At 33.6% G+C, this 17,959-nt stretch overlaps 3 protein-coding genes and 1 non-coding gene across 5 annotated transcripts in view; 2 read left to right on the top strand and 2 right to left on the bottom strand.

Annotated features, from left to right (window-relative positions):
* Nucleotides 1–350: 350 nt before the first annotated feature.
* LOC143204932 (heparanase) lies at nt 351–2,851 on the bottom strand. 2 transcript variants are annotated; one of them, XM_076417891.1, is made up of 11 exons: nt 2,568–2,851; nt 2,271–2,505; nt 2,066–2,208; nt 1,832–2,005; nt 1,558–1,780; nt 1,366–1,502; nt 1,129–1,307; nt 934–1,078; nt 770–881; nt 544–720; nt 351–488 (listed from the first exon to the last, which is right to left on the bottom strand). In XM_076417891.1, the coding sequence occupies exons 1-10, from the start codon at nt 2,620–2,622 to the stop codon at nt 555–557; spliced, it is 1,569 nt and encodes a 522-aa protein (XP_076274006.1). In that variant the 5' UTR covers nt 2,623–2,851; the 3' UTR covers nt 351–488; nt 544–554. The 2 variants fall into 2 exon arrangements, with proteins under 2 accessions (XP_076274006.1, XP_076274005.1); XM_076417890.1 differs by lacking the exon at nt 351–488 and having other exon boundaries at nt 511–720.
* Nucleotides 2,852–2,958: 107 nt separating this feature from the next.
* Nucleotides 2,959–4,807, bottom strand: LOC143205119 (pre-mRNA-splicing factor RBM22). Its single transcript, XM_076418202.1, has 7 exons — nt 4,617–4,807; nt 4,438–4,561; nt 4,192–4,385; nt 3,992–4,136; nt 3,716–3,932; nt 3,488–3,660; nt 2,959–3,433 (listed from the first exon to the last, which is right to left on the bottom strand). The coding sequence occupies exons 1-7, from the start codon at nt 4,668–4,670 to the stop codon at nt 3,051–3,053; spliced, it is 1,290 nt and encodes a 429-aa protein (XP_076274317.1). The 5' UTR covers nt 4,671–4,807; the 3' UTR covers nt 2,959–3,050.
* A 1,044-nt stretch (nt 4,808–5,851) lies between these two features.
* Nucleotides 5,852–5,924, top strand: TRNAK-UUU (transfer RNA lysine (anticodon UUU)). Its single transcript has one exon. It is a non-coding gene; the product is annotated as a tRNA-Lys (tRNA).
* Nucleotides 5,925–11,544: 5,620 nt separating this feature from the next.
* Ndg (Nidogen) overlaps nt 11,545–17,959 on the top strand; it is a 28,798-nt gene continuing 22,383 nt past the window's right edge. The window contains exons 1-3 of the mRNA XM_076418454.1: nt 11,545–12,045; nt 14,590–14,836; nt 16,225–16,346. Of these exons, the coding sequence (XP_076274569.1) occupies nt 11,857–12,045; nt 14,590–14,836; nt 16,225–16,346 (558 nt within the window). The 5' untranslated portion in view covers nt 11,545–11,856. The remainder of the gene's footprint in view (nt 12,046–14,589; nt 14,837–16,224; nt 16,347–17,959) is intronic.

The following is a 17,959-nucleotide window of genomic DNA, read 5'->3' as shown; positions in this document are numbered from 1 at the left end:
GTCAAGGAACTTGTGTTTGAAATTAAAATTTTTAAGACATTTTTTCAAGTAAAACAATATAAAATCTTTATACTTTGAATTTCACAACAGTGTATAAAATCACTCACACAGATTTTGTAACATTTTCTTGTAGCGGCTTTTTCTTAGTTATGTTAGAATATAGTATATGTTTGGTTTTCACTGTGGACGACTGAACTAACTATTGAAGGAAAATATCTTTTGTTTCTTATCTGTCATTTAATTTACTAATTCTATTTTATGAGTATTAAATCACTTGTTATCTATAGAATTATTATTATTACTTATTAGTTTATTAATTTTTTTTATATAAAAAATTAAATATATTATTACTGACTTACATTTCTAATATATTGACTTTAATTGAAAGTAAATGTTATACTGAAAATAGTAATTATTTTGTTCAATTATTGACATTAAAGTTGTCAGTTTCCATGGCCATTCATATTTTGTTGATTATTTTCTTATAACTAAAATAAAGTATTTCAAGAAAACAATATAAAATCATTATATTCTGAATATCACAATAGAAAAAATCACAAGTTAGCGCACGCAGCGACATTTGAGTCGGGTAGAATCCAGAATACAACTGAATAGGGCAACATTGTAACTTCTTTGGTGTTTTTCAGTACTTTTGGTTTGAATACGGGTAGTGACTGATTTTTTCCTAGTGAAATTATGTCACCGTTGAGTCGAACACGTCTAAAATGTTCTAGATTTAGAGCGGGTGGTTGTTATTGATGAGACTTACTGAGAATACAAAGACTGGTCTCCTGTGAATTCGTACACATAAATTTCCTTTTCGGTTTTCACTTCATCTATCGTTATGGTGACTTTCTGACTATTAATATTGATGCCGAATACTTGAAAAGATGATGTTAGTATTTATGATTAGTGTTTGGAACTGTTTCCCACCTATTACCGGTGCCTTAGTATTGGGCCAGAAACTGTGCTTTTTGGCGCAGTGAGTGTACAGTCTTACTCGTTCATTACCAGCTGTTTTGGTCGCCAACACATATCGACTAACGAATTTATTATAAGCCACACTGATCCACCAATCCTATAATTTAATCAGAAATCATCCGGTTTAAGATCAGTGTTCCTACTTACTGGATTTGGTTCATAATTGTTGTCGATCAGCGCGTAGTATCCTTTAAAAATGCTCTGTCTCACCAGCAGATCTATACCCATTTTCGCGCTTAATCCCAGCTTATCCATCCAGATAAAGGTTCCAATAAACCTATTGGATAGATTTGGTGCCCCACTATGCCAAGCCGATGAAGTCTCTCCTAAAATAATAGAACCGGTAACCAGGAGCTCTGTTTTGTATGGGTATCGTCACAATACCTAACCAAATTGGTTTATCAACCAAATCTAGCTCGTTAACCACAGATTTCACTATATTGATATGATATTCCAGATAATTATAGACATCGGGATTGAGAAACTCAACAGAAGTTGCGTTCTCACCGCTAAAATAGTAACTGAAAACAAAAGCACTGTTTTATTCAAGGAATCTCGCAGGTGAGGAGATTTTACTGATGGAAAGTTATGGCGCTAACCGCACCAGCTCCCACCGTGAGAAAATCACGGAAATACCGCTCCACTTCTTCGTCTCTTAGTCTAGTTGTTGAGGGTCCGATCAAATAGGAGTTTTTATATAACTGGGTCTTATTTAACACGTCCCTCAATGTTATGTAATCGAATCCTAGCTGTGTTGCATTGACATACTTATTAAATTTATGACGGTATGAATTTGGCTCTGAAATTTTATACTGATGTACTCGTAAAAACGTCAGTAATTATTATTTACCGTTGCCCAGTTCCCAATCCACTTTAAGATTATTTTTTTCCGAAAACTCAATCATCTCTATCGCATTTTGATAATCCCAGGTACCGTTTTCAAACCTCAATAATGCGTTCAGATCATAGATAATACTGATGTTTGCATTTTGTGAGAGAGCGTATAATTGCAGCCAATCGTCCCCTTAATTAAAAACAATCTATCCTTAAAGAACACACTCTCTATAGATCAATACTTAATTACCTGATAAAGTGTAATTTCTGAATATTTCTCCACTTGTATTGATTACAGGTCCTTCTGAGAAAACAATTTGATCCGCTTGATTGCCACCTATCCTCAAGTAGGCTGGTGATAAATGTTGTATCATTTTAATAAGCACAGGGTCGCTAAAATCCGATTTTATTTTTATTTACCGAATTCTCTTGCTGCCGCAACTGATATACAATACCTCATGTTAAAATCACTGAAACCACTTGTTATAACACTACTGTCCAAGCCTAAACTCAAAAACTTTTCATTTAGAATGTGCACTGGCTCGCCCTGTGTGTCGATAGATATTGTATACGTTAATTTATTTGCGTTCTTTAGTTTTAATACCACTGGGATTACAATAAGAAATATACAACATAGGACGGTCAGAAAACACAGAAATGAGAGAAGAGCCGAGTGTTTTATTTTCTTGCCTTAAATAAAAGTAATTTATCATAAAATGGTTTAATACGTATACTTTGATTTATCAATTCACCTATCACTATCACAATTTTGCATATTTTTATTTTCAGTTTGTGGATACTCATCATTGACACGGTTTCAAAACAAAACTTATTGTGTGATACTGATTTTTTTCAAAATGTACATAAATTTAAAAGGAGCCGCACAATCTAATTGATAAGATATTCGTATCAAAATTCATATTCATGCACTGATCACTAATTGAATACTATTTACATTCTACTAAAACACCCACTTTTTTCATAAATAATTAAAACTGTAGATACTAAGCTATATATAAAAAGATTGGTTATGAATATAAACGAATGTTCGGTTGCCTAAATCTTAAGTAACTTTCCAAACCACCTTCGATTAATAAACGATAATCATCTTGATCTGTAATATTTCTACTTAAATAAAAAACCTTTTTTCTAAGTTCTAAAAAATTATTTTATTCCATATTCATGTCTGATTACATCTGAAATGCATTCTATGGTTTTCAGGGTATAATAATCACTTATTCTTGCTTTTGACCGGTAATTTGAGTGGCCCCCAATCTGGAGGGATCCTGGCTCGGGTAGTGTACCGTCGGTTTAGCGGCAACTACGCTGGCGTCACCCAGTGCCGCTGGTGCTGCTGTAGCACTAGGTGCACTGCTAACTGTGGGAGCGGTGAAGGGAGGCATCTGTGGTGGCCCGTGGTTGAAAAAGAAGGGTGGTAGTGGAGGAGGGCCAAACATTGGAGGTACCATCAGAGAAGGAGGGGGAGGCATACTAGGTAAAGGAATGTGCCCTGGTTCCAGGTTGAAAAAGTTGTTAGTTAGTTCTGGTAAAGCACCAGGAAGTCCAGGAACAGCTGGATACGCTTCTTCGGGTTGTTGGTGTGATGGCCCCGTACGACCTATAAAAAGTTGTTTTAAATATACTGCATCACCAGAATCATGCTCTATGGTACCTTGAGATCTTCCCCATTTAATAGTTAATCTCCTTCCACCCAATATTAATTTGTTGAAGGTTTTTTCAGCAGCAGTTTCAGCTGCTGACCTGGTTGTGAACTGTACAAATGCACATTGCTGTTTTGCTACTAAACTTATCGACCTGATTTCACCATATTGGTAAAAATGATCCCTATAAAATATTGTCATATTGTAACACTATGTGACGTCAGAAATTAACTATTTACCTTATATCTTGTTCTGTTAATGTGCCTAAATTTCCAATATAAAGAGTGGTGATCGTTTTATCATCTGGTGGTTCCAGTGTGGGCATTGCTGCAGCCCTTTTTAATAACTTATCAGCTACTGGATCATTAACACCATAATATCTATCTTTAATGTTCTGATCAGCCAAAGGATCATCAGGATCAGTGGGTTTTTCATGTCTATAAGGACACTCTTCTCCTACAAAAACAATAAAATATGTAATTCAAACAATTAACATTATCATTATAATAAATTACCTCTCCTACATTCCCCTTTCACCCAAAATGAACATACATGTGGTCTATTTCGTTTGTAATAAGGTGCAGTCCTAGCTAAACGAATGAGTAGGTCATTTGGTTCACCCAGTTTCGAATGTAGAGAGCCAGAATCTGGCTGAGCAAGCTAAAATTAGTTGAAAACAATAGAATATGAACTATTTCCATTTAACAAAACTTACATCTTTCTCAATATTCTGGATATAGTATTCCTTATTGACATCACTCTTGGGTAGATCATCTTTGAGTTTCAGGGCTGCGTCACGTACTTGAATTGGCAGTCCATATTCTAAATCTAACAGGCAGGTTTGACATACATTTTTTAATTTGCTGCATGTCTGACAAACTTCCGTCTTCTTAAAACGCATTCGCGCACCTAAAACATTATTTATTATATCAGCGACACAGATTTATTGTCAATAAAATACCTGGACACCATCGAAAAACGGTAAAGGGTCTCGAACAGATTTTGCACTCCTTCCCGTATTTTTCCTTGGTCATGCGAATATAAGGGTTATCACCTAGGCATGTTTGACAAAGAATCGGGAAATCCTAAACATAAAACAACTGAATTATTAAACGACTATGAGGTATATAATAAACTTACCGAATCTTCCCAATTCTGTCGATTATAAGTGTTTGTAGTTTTCGAAGTTGCCATAATATGGAAATTATTTGCTTACGTTCGATATTTAATGAATCTTATTTATTAAAAAAATTATCCGATTAACAAACAAAAAATTAAACTATCACAAACTTCTCTAACCTTCACTCTATAACGTTATAAATGACAGTTAATGACAGCATAGACTAGTAAACTTCGAATGACAGTTGCAGAATACTAATAAATAAAATATATAAATAGAATAGATAGCCAATCATACTAATTTTATAGCGCCATCTAATGCTGCTAAAATATTTTTGATTAATTACATTTTATTTTATTTAATTAATTCACTAAATTTAATTTTAATAATTACAGAAATCCTATAATTTGCCTATACCGCTATCCATCCATATTTGCAGTAATATCTATAATATTTGTCCTGATTCATTTTCATTACTAGAGAAAGGTTTACAGACAAGCCGCTAGATGGCTTGTTTGCCGTCTAAAACTTAGTTACACACGGTGACAGATACTTTCTGTATTCTGTGATCATAGAATAAAGAAATTCCTAAAAAAGGTTCTTTATTCTATGTCTGTGATGTCGGCTTGTATTTGTAATAAGACAATTATTGATATAGTGATGCTAGAATTATCGTAATATGTTAATATCGATATTTTTTTTACGATGCTTCTTTGACCGATATTCTTGTTCAAAAAAATTAAATTATTTTTTCGACATCATCAAAATCTCGCAATTATTCCTAAAAAAACTGTAGAGTATAGTATTTACTTCTAAAGATTTATTAAAGCATCGATATTTTTCTTTCGTAGTTACAAAAATATTATAAATATTTTGTGACAAACATTTTATAGATTTAGATATATCCATAGAGTTTCTTTGTGAATTTTTGTTTAACTTGTAACAATAAGAGTAGAATGGAAAATAAATATGGAATAATAAATAACAGCAACAAGAAAAATGAATGTATAATTAGTTGCGCGTTACAAATAAATTACATTACGGGTACAAATATACAGTTGCATAATTGGTTGCACCGTGAATCATTATAATATAACCATATAAATAAGTTTACGAGATTCCTCGTGATATTAATGTTGTTGTTCAATACATTTGTGTATATAGGATCTTAATAAAAATAATGATAATAATATTTTTCAGTAAGGTTTACAAGGTATATAGTCAAGTTTATCCATATTAACAAGAAGAACCTTAGGCCCGGGTAGCTCAGTCGGTAGAGCATTGGACTTTTAATCCAAGGGTCCAGGGTTCAAGTCCCTGCTCGGGCGACACTTTTTTAAAAATTTTATACCTATAATTTATAAAAGTCCTATATTCCTTTATAAATCGGCATCTGGTAACAAGCCTATTATACTTTTAACCGACTTCAAAGGAGGAGGTCCTATGTTCGACTGTATAGTTTTTTCTATGTACGTTCACCGATTTCTCCGTTAATTCTGGACCGATTTTCAAAATTCTTTTTTTATTCGAAAGAGTGCACTTCCAGGTTTATTAAAAATAATTAAACAATTTCTATAATGTCTCAGAAAAACATTTTAAAAAATAATATATCAGCCAAAAACATATTTTTTCGGCATCACTAGTTAGAGCGTTCGGTTTACACGCGGAGGTCGCGGGTTCGATTCCCGGCGGGGTAACGATTTTTTGTTGTTCTAGTTTGGTTAGAACATTTGTCAAATCATCTCTAATCGTTCTTTATTTGCAATAATTGTTTCTTTATTTCAATTTTTTCTCAGACGGGCTGCACGTTTACTTAGCCTACACATTGTAATATTTCATAAAATAATTACATAATTTATTGAGTAAATATCTGACACTAAAAGGAGAAAAATAAGATATTTTTAACAAAAAATTGAACCGACTTCAAAAAATAAATAAGGACTCTCTAAAAGGTAAAATATAATCAAATTCAGATTTTTAATACAAAAAAGTGATCAGTTGGTAGAAGTTAAAATATTATTGTAAATAGATAAATAGGTCTAGGTAGGTGTTAAGCTAAATTGTGTGTATGTGAGCATCGATCCTGCATCAGAACAAATTGCGATAAGAACAATCTGAATTGGTCATCACTAAAAGTGAAAACAGCTAATAATCGCCCTCAGTCAAGGACACGAGGATGGAAGGCCGAGTAGATACGTCGGTCTTAGGTTCCACCGTAAGTTCCAATGGTCAGCTCAGATCCAGCACGCTATTTGCATAGGCAAAGGCGTATACAGCCTATTATTTCCACTAATCTGCAGAAAAAGCAAACTACCAATCCCCCAGAAAGCGACCCTGTCAGCTGACCATAAATAACTCCGTTAGTTACCTACGTTACTTCACCTACGTGGTCATTCTCAATTCTCATATCAGAGGTGGGAATCAAGATGGTTATTCGAATGGTAATTCTAAAAGTGTAAAATGCAAGTGAAAAATGAGGAAAGTGCCGAAAATTAAGAAAAGAGGAAGATAGAAGTCTGAAGAAACAATCAACCAACATGACTGGAAGAAATAACTGAAGATTAACAGAACAAATTGATGTATTCAGACCGTATAAATTGCACCCAAGTACACTCTGTTCATTTTTAAAAAAGAAACAATAACCGTATATAAATTCAACTCAATAATTAGAGAAGATATTAAAATTCCTGTTTAACTTGTTAAATACATGACTTGTCTCCATACAAGAGCCAGTACAGAAAGGAGGAAGAAAAGTTAGTAGAGGGCGCTGTGACTTGTATCGAGTGGGTATAAATTACCAGGGATCAAAATAAAGTTTCTCTGTTGTTCCAAGGCCATAACTGGTGTATTAATTCCGTCCCATCCCGTCCCGTACCATAAGTGATTCGTAAAATAACTGACCTATCTAACACCAAATTTTCATGTTAAATTTGATGCGATAAAAATGCAAGGTTTCAAAATACAATTAAGTATTTTAATCATGTAAGCATGTAATTATAATTAAAATATAATAAGTTCACAAATGTTTTCACTTGTCAAATAAATATTATAGTTTGAATTAATTTTTTCTTTTACCAATTATGGGTTTATCTGGACTGGACCTACAGTTTAACGTGGGCTCCGAACCACGGTCCTCAGCATTAAGCCCACCGACTGGCGAGTGACCAACTTTAGAAATCATCCCAGAAGACATCCAGTCTTACCCAGCATGGTTACTGGCGTGACTGCGATCATTTTCCCTATCTGACTACACTTTTGCCTAGAACATTCACGAATATTAAACAATCACAAACATAAATTTACGCCCATGCCCCAGCAGGATTCAAACCCGCGGCTATCGCAACTTTAGGAAGACACCAAGCCGGCTTTATTTCTGTTTAAATCTAGATATAATATTCTTGATTCTATTAAACCTTGTCATAAAATAATGTTCATAGTAGGTAACAGTTATGTATTATGTTACTTGTTTTCAACTTAGTGATACATTAAATAACAATAATTCTTCGCTTAATTACTCTTGAAAGATAAATTTAGCAATTCAGTAATAGTAACTATAAACATATAACTAGGTTATTATGGTTCTTAGATAAGTCAAAGCAGTATCGAGCAAAGAAAATTAGTTTATAGTGCCCGGAAAAACATATTTATTGCTTAATGATCATCTTAAGAATATCAAGATGTAAATAATTATCAATATATAACCTACTAAGTCATCATAAAAAGGGGTTAAAATAATAAAATAGGGTTGTTCGGTGAAAAAGATTCAGGCAGAAATTAAGCAAATTCCACAAATAATAAAATTTCTAACACTGGACATTCTTAAAAATTGCTTTTACCGCTGCAATAAAAGTATTGCAAAAAACCTCATCAAGTCAGTCAAAATATGTTAGTTGTCTGAGGTTTAGAATTACCAATGTAAAGTCCTCACTTTTATTCTTTAACATCGTGTATCAGAACAAATAGCGCTAAGAATAATCTGAATGGGACAAAAGGTTTTTATAGAATTATAGAATTCTTAACATTAAAAGAGAAAACATCCAAGTCCGTAAACGTACTTATCAATTTACAATATTATTTTAACTATACAGATAAATAGGTTTAGGTAGGTATTAAGTTAAATTGTGTGTATATAGTATTAAATAAAATACCTGTAGTAGATAGGTTAAATAAGGTTTTTGTTTATTTTTATTTAATTATTACAACGATTATTATGCACATATTTATTTTAAAACGTTTTTCGTGTTAAAAATCTAAGTATATTTATTTTTCGAAGTCGGTTTTTTGTTAAAAATATTTTATTTCTCTCTTTTTAGTGTTAAATATTTACTCAATAAATTACACAGTTATTTAATTAAGTATTGCAATGGGTAGACCATAATAAAGAAACAATGATCGAAAATAAGGAACGCTTCAGGCCACCGCGTTCTGCTACCTTGCATAGGTGATTTGACAAATGTTCTAACCAAACTAGAACAACAACAAAATGTCGGTCCCCCCGAAGGTACTTGAACCCACGACCTTCGCCAAACATTCTAATCGGGTCACTACACCACAGAAGCAGTTGCCTGCAATATTTCTACGGCTTCTCATATGATATGGTTAGAGCTTAAAACTTGTCGGCCTTTACACCGAACGACTTCTGGTCTTCCATTGCATCAGTCCAGCAATAACATTATACACAAATATATGAATATTTTAGATAAAAAAATATGTGAAAACTTTGTACGTGCCTCTGAAATTTGAGGTTTTCTCTCGGTTTCTCCAGATTCTGCCATCAGATCCTGAATTGGTTCCAATGGGATCACCTTGGAAGTGAACTCTTTCTAATAAAAAAAGAAATTTGAAAATCGGTTCATAATTGACGAAGAAATCAGCGAACATACATTAAAAACATATATACACAGGCAAATATAGAACCTCTTCCTTTTTTGAAATCAGTTAAAAAATACGTGTAGTAGATACGTTAAATAAAGCTTTTGTTTATATTCATTTACCAGGTCAATTGAAAAGTCCCCGGCCTGACACAGAGATTTTGCTATTATTACTAAATGCATTTGTTTTTTAATTAGCCCTAACTCTCAGAAGATACGTGTATAAATTTGACAGCTGTCGGATCATTAGTTTGTGAATTATAGCATTTTGAGTGAAGCAATTTTGTTATTGTGAAAAAAATGGATAAAAAGGAATTTCGAGTGTTGATAAAATATTGCTTTTTGAAGGGAAAAAATACAGTTAAAGCAAAAACTTGACTTGATGCCGAGTTTCCAGATATTGCCCCAGGAAAATCAACTATTAAGGATTGGTATGCTAAGTTTAGACGTGGTGAAATGAGCACCGAAGACGGTGAACGCAGTGGATGCCCAAAAGTGATTGTTACCGACGAAAACATTTAAAAAATCCACAAAATGATTTTGAATGACCGTAAATTGAAACTGAATGAAATAAAAAACAATCTGAAGATATCAACTGAACGTGTACATCATATCATTTACGAATATTTGGGTACGAGAAAGCTCTGTGCAAAGTGGGTGCCGCACGATCTCACTCTTGACCAAAAACAACGAAGAGTTGATCATTCGGAGCAGTGTTTGAAGATGATCAAGCGTAATAAACCCTAGTTTTTGCGTCGATATGTGACAATGGATGAAACATGGCTCCATCATTTCACTGCGAAGTCCAATCGACAGTCATCGAGTGGACAGCACACGATGAACTCGCTCCAAAGCGTGGGGAAAAGCAAAAGGCGGCTGTCAAGGGTATGGCGTCGGAATTTGGGTTGCGCATGTAAGAATTTTCATTGACTACCTTGAAAAAAGAAGGACCATCAACAGCGACTATTATATAGCGTTATTGGACCGTTTGAAGCACGAAATCGCCCGAAAAACGGCCGCATTTGAAGATGGAGAAAGTGCTGCTTCACCAAGGCAATGCACCCTGTCACAAGTCAGTAAAAACGATGGCAAAAATCCATGAATTGTTCTTTGAATTGCTTCCTCATCCACCGTATTCTCCAGATCTGGCCCCCAGCGACAATTTCCTGTTCTCAGATCTCAAAAGAATGCTCGTTGGGAAGAAATTTTCGTCCGAATGTAGAGGTGATCGTCACCCTAAATAGTCCAAGAGGCTGACGGGTTAAATAAATAAATAAAAAAATGTTAAAGCAAGAATTCAGTTTATGCAAAAACAATTTCAATTGAGATGTCACTCACTTAATAGTGTTTTCAATGGTCCTGGTGGCATATTTAATAATGGAAGTGAGACTTTCCGTGATGCGCAGCAAAAACCGCCTTATTCACTTGTGCCCTTAAATACATGACAATATTTACATCTTCTCCAGATTGCCGATGGCAACTTGTGCATGTAGCGAATAGTCAATTTCGGCGTAATATTCATAGGTGACGTATGCGTCTCATATCAATCTATTAGCTCGAAGACTTGTGTTGCTATCGACTTTTATTTGTACGTTAGTTTGCAACCTGGTTTCTTAAATTTTCATTACCCGTGAAGTATTCTTCTATGTCCTGTAACTGATAACTAGGGGCTATTTTTGCATTATACGTATGTTGATCAATATTTCCTCTTCGTCCTCGAAGGCGTGATATTTTGTTTTGTTTATGATCGTACTACAAAAATGGTATCGAAAAGTTGGAGGGTCGCTATGATCAGTGTATCACCCTTGAAGGGAATTATGTTGAATAGAAAAAAACTAATTTTGCCAACAAAATGTGTTTTACTATGGTAGGCCGGGGACTTTTCAATTGATCTTTATTACAACAAAGACTATTATGTACATATTTTATTTCAAAGCGTTTTTTTTTCGTTAAAAATCTAAGTTTGATTATTTTTTTCATTATAGGGAGTTTATTATTCATATTTTGAAATCTGTTCAATAAAAAAAATATTGAGATTATCAACGGTATATTAATAGCGTATTTTCGCACTGATATCGACGAACGTAATCGGGTGGTTCGCGATAAGGCCCGGGTTTCACTGCGAAAGGACAGCCTTAATGAGGAACCCACAAAGACATGTTTTAATAGCTCCGTCGGACAAACAAGGCTTTATTTAAATACGTTGCCCTCTGAACCTGGTCGTGCCGATAGGCTTCGGGTAGATAACGTTCCTCGAGAAAAAATTCAGTTTATGGCCGTACGATGGTGGCCGTTGGTATTGTCGAAGTTCCGACAGCTTGAGTGTGACCCGAGACGAAGATCGAAGAGGAGTAACGTGACATAGTGGCGATTACGTGACTATAGAGCAATGCACGCGAAAGTTTTGTGTTTACTTTCGTCGTTTTTGGCGATATGCCATGGATTGCCTTTAAATCTGCTCTACGACACGGACGTGGAAGGTATTCGGTACCTGCAGAAAACGAACGATGTATCCAGTAATGAAATTACATTGAAAGTACCGGTGGTGTTCTATGGCGTCAAGTACGATACCATTTTTGTAAGTATTAATACATGTCCCCATGCTCTGTGCACGTTATATCATAAATTATTTACTGGGAATCGATTGGGATATTTACATGCTTATATCCTAAATAATCTGGATCAAGTTTTTTTTATACAAGGGGACCTTGAAAAAACAAACCAACATCGACGTTTTGATTCGTTTATTGTTGTTCGGATACCTCTGCTACTTTTTCATGTTTAATATGTGGAATCGACTCTAAAAAATTTTATCAATTCAACTCTCAAATCTAAATCACAACAGGTTTTTTTTATTAATTTTTCCCATTTATTTATTCACCAGTTCAATAATGCAAGGCGGCTTCGGAACAAAGGAATATCGAGATAGTGTTATTACATTACAGCTTGGATCAATTGTTTTTCCCTGTATGCTGGCTAGATTTAATATTTTAATGGCGGTTTTCTTGTTATTTAATGTCTATTTTCACCAGTAATAAATAGTTCTATTTTAAAAATGATAATAAGCTATTTTTTCATTCACATTTCCAAATAAACGTATCACAATACTATTAGTTAATACTCGTCCGTTTTATCTGACCTAGTTGTTTAAAGTTGGTCAAAAAGTCAGAGGTTACGACAATTCGGAAAATATGGGTTGTTTAATCAAAGGATTATCGTGTTATTTCTGTTAGATGTCGATAAATCGTTTATACGATGACATAATTAATTTCCTATAACCGATCATAGAATTACAGCAATTTATGGTGGACGTATTGGTTGGAGATAAAAGAATTCGATCCTCGATCAACATTGTTAGTAGTGATGGGAACTATCGACTGTTTAGTAGTTGACTACTTTCTACTATCGCCTGTTTCGGTCGCTATTTTTGGTTCAACTAATTTGACTACTTGTTACCAGTGACTTCTTCAGTCTATTTTCGGCCCGACTGATTTTGTTACCATTTACTATCGACTGTTTCAGTCGTGTACTTTTAGTTTCTAATTTTGGTTCTACTAGTTTCATTCGACTGATTATTAAGTCGAAACAGTCGATAGTCAAAAACTAGCGACTGAAAATAGTAGTTACAATTTTCAATCAAATGCACGGTTCAACTGTTTTTTTTTCAATTCGTGATATCAGACGAAGATCTACAAATCCTTTCCTGTATAGATTGCGAGAGAGGAAAGGATGGAGATAATTGCTGGGCTAGTTAATTGGTAGTATGTGATTATATTTTCGGATGGTAGTACAAGAGAGACGGAGGTGTATAAAGTCCTTAACGAACTAACTTTAAAAACTTGTATATTTGAATGTTCTGTGGACCTGTAAAAAGGAATGGAGTTTTTCTATAGAATGGAATAATACCCCACAAATGTTTTATTGTATTTTAATATGTTAATTACTATTTTTAAATAATATACTATAATATTATACTATATATATATATATATATATATATATATATATATAATATACGAAGACAGTGAACGCATTGGACGCCCAAAAGACTTTGTTATCGAGGAAAACATTAAAAAATACACAAAATGATTTTGACTGACTGTAAATTGAAATTGAATGAAATAGCAGACACTTTAAGGGTATCAATTGAACGTGTACATCATATTATTCACGAATATTTGGGTATGAGGAAGCTCTGTGCTCACTTTTGACCAAATGACGAGTTGATGATTCGGAGCAGTGTTTGAAAATGATCAAGCGTAATAAACCGGAGTTTTTTCATCGATATGTGTCAATGGATGAAACATGATTCCATCATTTCACTCCGAAGTCCAATCGACAATCATCCGAGTGGACTGCATACGATGAACCCGCTCCAAAGCGTGGAAAAGCGCAACAGTCGGCTGGCTAGGTTTTGGCGTCTGTATTTAGGGATGCGCATGGAATAATTTTCATTCATTAAGTTAAAAAAGGAAGGACCATCAACAGCGACTATTACATAGCGTTATTGGACCGTTTGAAGGACGAAATCGCCGAAAAACGGCCGCATTTGAAGAAAAAGATAGTGCTGCTTCACCAAGACAATGCACCGTGTTACAAGTCAGTGAAAACGATGGCAAAAATCCATGAATTGGGCTTCGAATTGCTTCCTCATCTACCGTATTCTTCAGGTCTGGTCCCAGCACTGTTTTCTGTTCTCAGATCTCACCGAAACAGAGGCCTATGAAAATTATTCATTGCATGTTAATAGAATTCAGTAATAATTTTTTTCCTTTCTTTTTTTAAAGTTAATGCGTGAAGGAATATGCACATATCCGTCTGGGTTATATTACCGCTGGAAAATATAAGCACATATAAAATTAACTGCCCCAAGCAGTTATCTCCGTCCTTTCCTCTCTAACAATTTATACAGGAAGGGGTTCGTACATCTTCGTCTGACATTACGACGTACATTTATTTCATATTGATACAATTTTCAGTCGCTGGTTTTTTGACTATCGACTGTTTCGACTGTTTTGCGACTATTGACTATTTCGACTGTTTTCAGTCGATAGTTCGCAACGCTAATTGTTAGATAGGATCAATATCCGTATATGATTGTATTATTTGATACGTTTTCCAGGTAAATGACAATGGCCTCGTATCGTTCCAATTGGATTTGCCGCAATTCATCAACATGGAATTCCCTCTGGATTATCCCATTATAGCTCCGTTTTATTCCAACGTCGACATAACCGAAGCAGGTACCATTTCCTTCTATGAAACCCAGAATGAGCAACAGCTGCAAAGAGCTACGGAGAATATTCGCGAGAGCTTTCTCTCGTCATACGATTTTGAAGCCAGCAGCATTTTCGTGGTTACTTGGAGTGGTAAGTTTCCAGATTTCCTCGAATAATCAATACAAATACGTCACAATTTATTAGAATCAAATAAATACCACACCATCCATCAAAATCATCCATATCCATTTAAAATGGAAAATATATAAAATCACTAGTTTTTTTGTTCTTGACATAACTTATTTAAAAAAAGATTAACCTAATTTTCAGTTCAATTGTTAATACACCACTCGATGGTCTCTGAAATTAAAGTAAACAAAAGCTTTGGAGCCATCCTATTTGTGGCGCCGGTAACACTGATATCTGCTTAGGTTTACTTACAAAAAGTTAAATAATTCATCAAAAGGAAAGTAAATAAGTAATATAATTCAGCTGGGGAAATATTTGTATAAAAATACAAGTAAATTTATTTTTCTGGTTAAAATTTCCACATAAATATTTGTATGATATTATCTGTGGTATTTTCTATATCAACTTGTCTAGATAATATTGTCTATTTGTTTAGATTTTTATAATAAAAAATGCATTGTTGAAAACTTCATTTATTATAGTGTGAGTTGAATCAAAGTGGTTGTAAAATATGGTGAATGCGCCGTAGATAGTGACTGCGATTTTATGTATTATAACAGTGGATGTTCACATTCATGTATAAGAGAAGGCTTAAAATCAATTAACAACGGAATGCATAATTCTCAACTGCTTGCCCGTATTGATTTAATTTATATTAAATATTGTCAATATTGTCTTGTAAATATTTACAATATGACGAGGATTTGCATCAATTGATCCTATGAAGCTATTAGATTTGTCGAAAGAAAACCGACTAAATATCTTTAGATAAATGTTTATTTTATTTGAATTGATATCATGTTTATGAATGTACATCAAGTTGTCTGAGAGTTTGAAGACACTTTGTAGAAAATCAAAATAAGGTGAATACGAGTGCATAGTGAAGCAACTAACTATAAAATATAAAGACATATTTATAAAAATAAGCAAAAATATTTTTCTCATTAATTTAATAATAATTTTAATGTTTCCACAAAAACGTCAGTTATTCCATTTCAATTGGTGCAAATAAATCAGGTTAACCAACATTACAAGGATTTTATAGAGATCTCATAAAGAAAACAAAAAAGAGGAGTACTAGAAGAAACAATGACCTAAAAATTATAAAATTGTGAAATGGCGAATGCGCGCCATATGGCAAATGCGCCTATTATATCGTATAAATTAAATTTACTCAATTGAAAATATCAACGATGATGCACGAAATAATCTGAACGATAGAAGCCAAGATATAATTAAATGAAGCAAGAATGGAACTTATACTTATTTTTTAGGATTTTGCAAAAAAAACGTGATGATTGGTATTATATACAAAACTACATTTAAAAGAAACGTATTTACAATTCTAGATGTTGGATACTATAAGCAAGGATCCGATAAACTGAACACCTATCAGGTGGTGCTGATAACAAACGGTATGGAGACTTATGTCGAGTTTCTTTACCCCGAAAATGGAATCCAGTGGATACAAGTGAGTATTCTGAATTAGTTATTTCTCAAGCAATGTTAAATTGTTAATTAAAAGATATTTGAGAGAAAATGTTAAAACAATAGTAACACAAAATATGTTGATAACGATCTTGACCCTATAAACTTTTATATTTTTACTGTAGCTGGTAAAATTCACCAATTTAATTACAATGTAACAATAGAGAAGATGACTAAGAAGCCTAAGTATTTATTAAGTGCTTGCATGTATTTTGATCTGCAGTATGTCTCTGCAGAATTGCTGTTGAATTTGATGACTATGATATTACTGTTTATAAGATAACAGTTTTTCATTTATCGTTATTAAATTCTTCAGTGTATAAAGCGGTTAACCCTGAAATGCTCAAAATTACATTATCGACATTCATTATTGAAGAAATCTCCTGCCAACGCATATCATACACTTTTAGAAACTTATGGTGATGCTGCTCCATCATATCTAATTGTCGGTTTTGGTCTGGTTTAAAATGGTTCTTTTGATGTCAATGAGAAGGGACAGTCTATAGAACCAAAAACGTTCGAAGACATTGAACTGCAGGGCTTATTGGACGAAAACTCATGTCATATTCTCAAAGAATTTTCAGACAGCTTAGTAGTTGATGAATAAACTCTTTTCAAAAGATCATTTGATTTATTTTGTTTTTTGCATAATACTCTAATTTCTTCGTTTATTATGTGCTTGCATGTATTTTAATCAGCAATATCTCTCAGTAGAATTACTGTTAAATTCGATGACTTCGATATTACTGTATATAAAATAACAGTTTTCCATTTATTGTTATTAAATTCTTCAGTATATACAGGGGTTAATCATGAAATGCTCAAAATTACATTATCGACATTCATTATTGAAGAAATCTCCTGCCAACGCATATCATACACTTTTAGAAACTTATGGTGATGCTGCTCCATCATATCTAATTGTCGGTTTTGGTCTGGTTTAAAATGGTTCTTTTGATGTCAATGAGAAGGGACAGTCTATAGAACCAAAAACGTTCGAAGACATTGAACTGCAGGGCTTATTGGACGAAAACTCATGTCAAATTCTCAAAGAATTTTCAGACAGCTTAGTAGTTGATGAATAAACTCTTTTCAAAAGATCATTTGATTTATTTTATTTTTTGCATAATACTCTAATTTCTTCGTTTATTATGTGCTTGCATGTATTTTAATCAGCAATATCTCTCAGTAGAATTACTGTTAAATTCGATGACTTTGATATTACTGTTTATAAGATAACAGTTTTCCATTTATTGTTATTAAATTCTTCAGTATATACAGGGGTTAATCATGAAATGCTCAAAATTACATTATCGACATTCATTATTGAAGAAATCTCCTGCCAACGCATATCATACACTTTTAGAAACTTATGGTGATGCTGCTCCATCATATCTAATTGTCGGTTTTGGTCTGGTTTAAAATGGTTCTTTTCATGTCAATGAGAAGGGACAGTCTGGAGAACCAAAAACGTTCGAAGACATTGAACTGCAGGACCTATTGGACGAAAACTCATCTCAAGTTTTCAAAGAACTTTCAGACACCTTAGTAGTTGATGAATAAACTCTTTTCAAAAGATCATTTGATTTATTTTAT

The sequence above is a fragment of the Rhynchophorus ferrugineus genome, unplaced genomic scaffold, assembly GCF_030347505.1.
Source record: "Rhynchophorus ferrugineus isolate W39M unplaced genomic scaffold, kcgeb_rfMv2 rfM11, whole genome shotgun sequence".
In the NCBI taxonomy this organism is placed as follows: Eukaryota; Metazoa; Arthropoda; class Insecta; order Coleoptera; family Curculionidae; genus Rhynchophorus; species Rhynchophorus ferrugineus.
This window is presented reverse-complemented; position numbering and strand designations above follow the sequence as displayed.

Bases quoted from the DNA above. Each gene is read 5' to 3' on its own strand.
- LOC143204932 (XM_076417891.1), bottom strand. From the start codon at position 2,622: ATGATGAGTATCCACAAACTGAAAATAAAAATATGCAAAATTGTGATA. The intron at 2,209-2,270 runs GTATTGTATATC...ATCGGATTTTAG, and splicing joins TTCAGTGATTTTAACATGAG to CGACCCTGTGCTTATTAAAA. The intron at 1,079-1,128 runs GTAAGTAGGAAC...ATTAAATTATAG, and splicing joins ACAATTATGAACCAAATCCA to GATTGGTGGATCAGTGTGGC.
- LOC143205119 (XM_076418202.1), bottom strand. From the start codon at position 4,670: ATGGCAACTTCGAAAACTACAAACACTTATAATCGACAGAATTGGGAA. The intron at 3,933-3,991 runs GTAATTTATTAT...TTGTTTTTGTAG, and splicing joins GAAAGGGGAATGTAGGAGAG to GAGAAGAGTGTCCTTATAGA. The intron at 3,434-3,487 runs GTACCATAGAGC...AACTTTTTATAG, and splicing joins TAAATGGGGAAGATCTCAAG to GTCGTACGGGGCCATCACAC.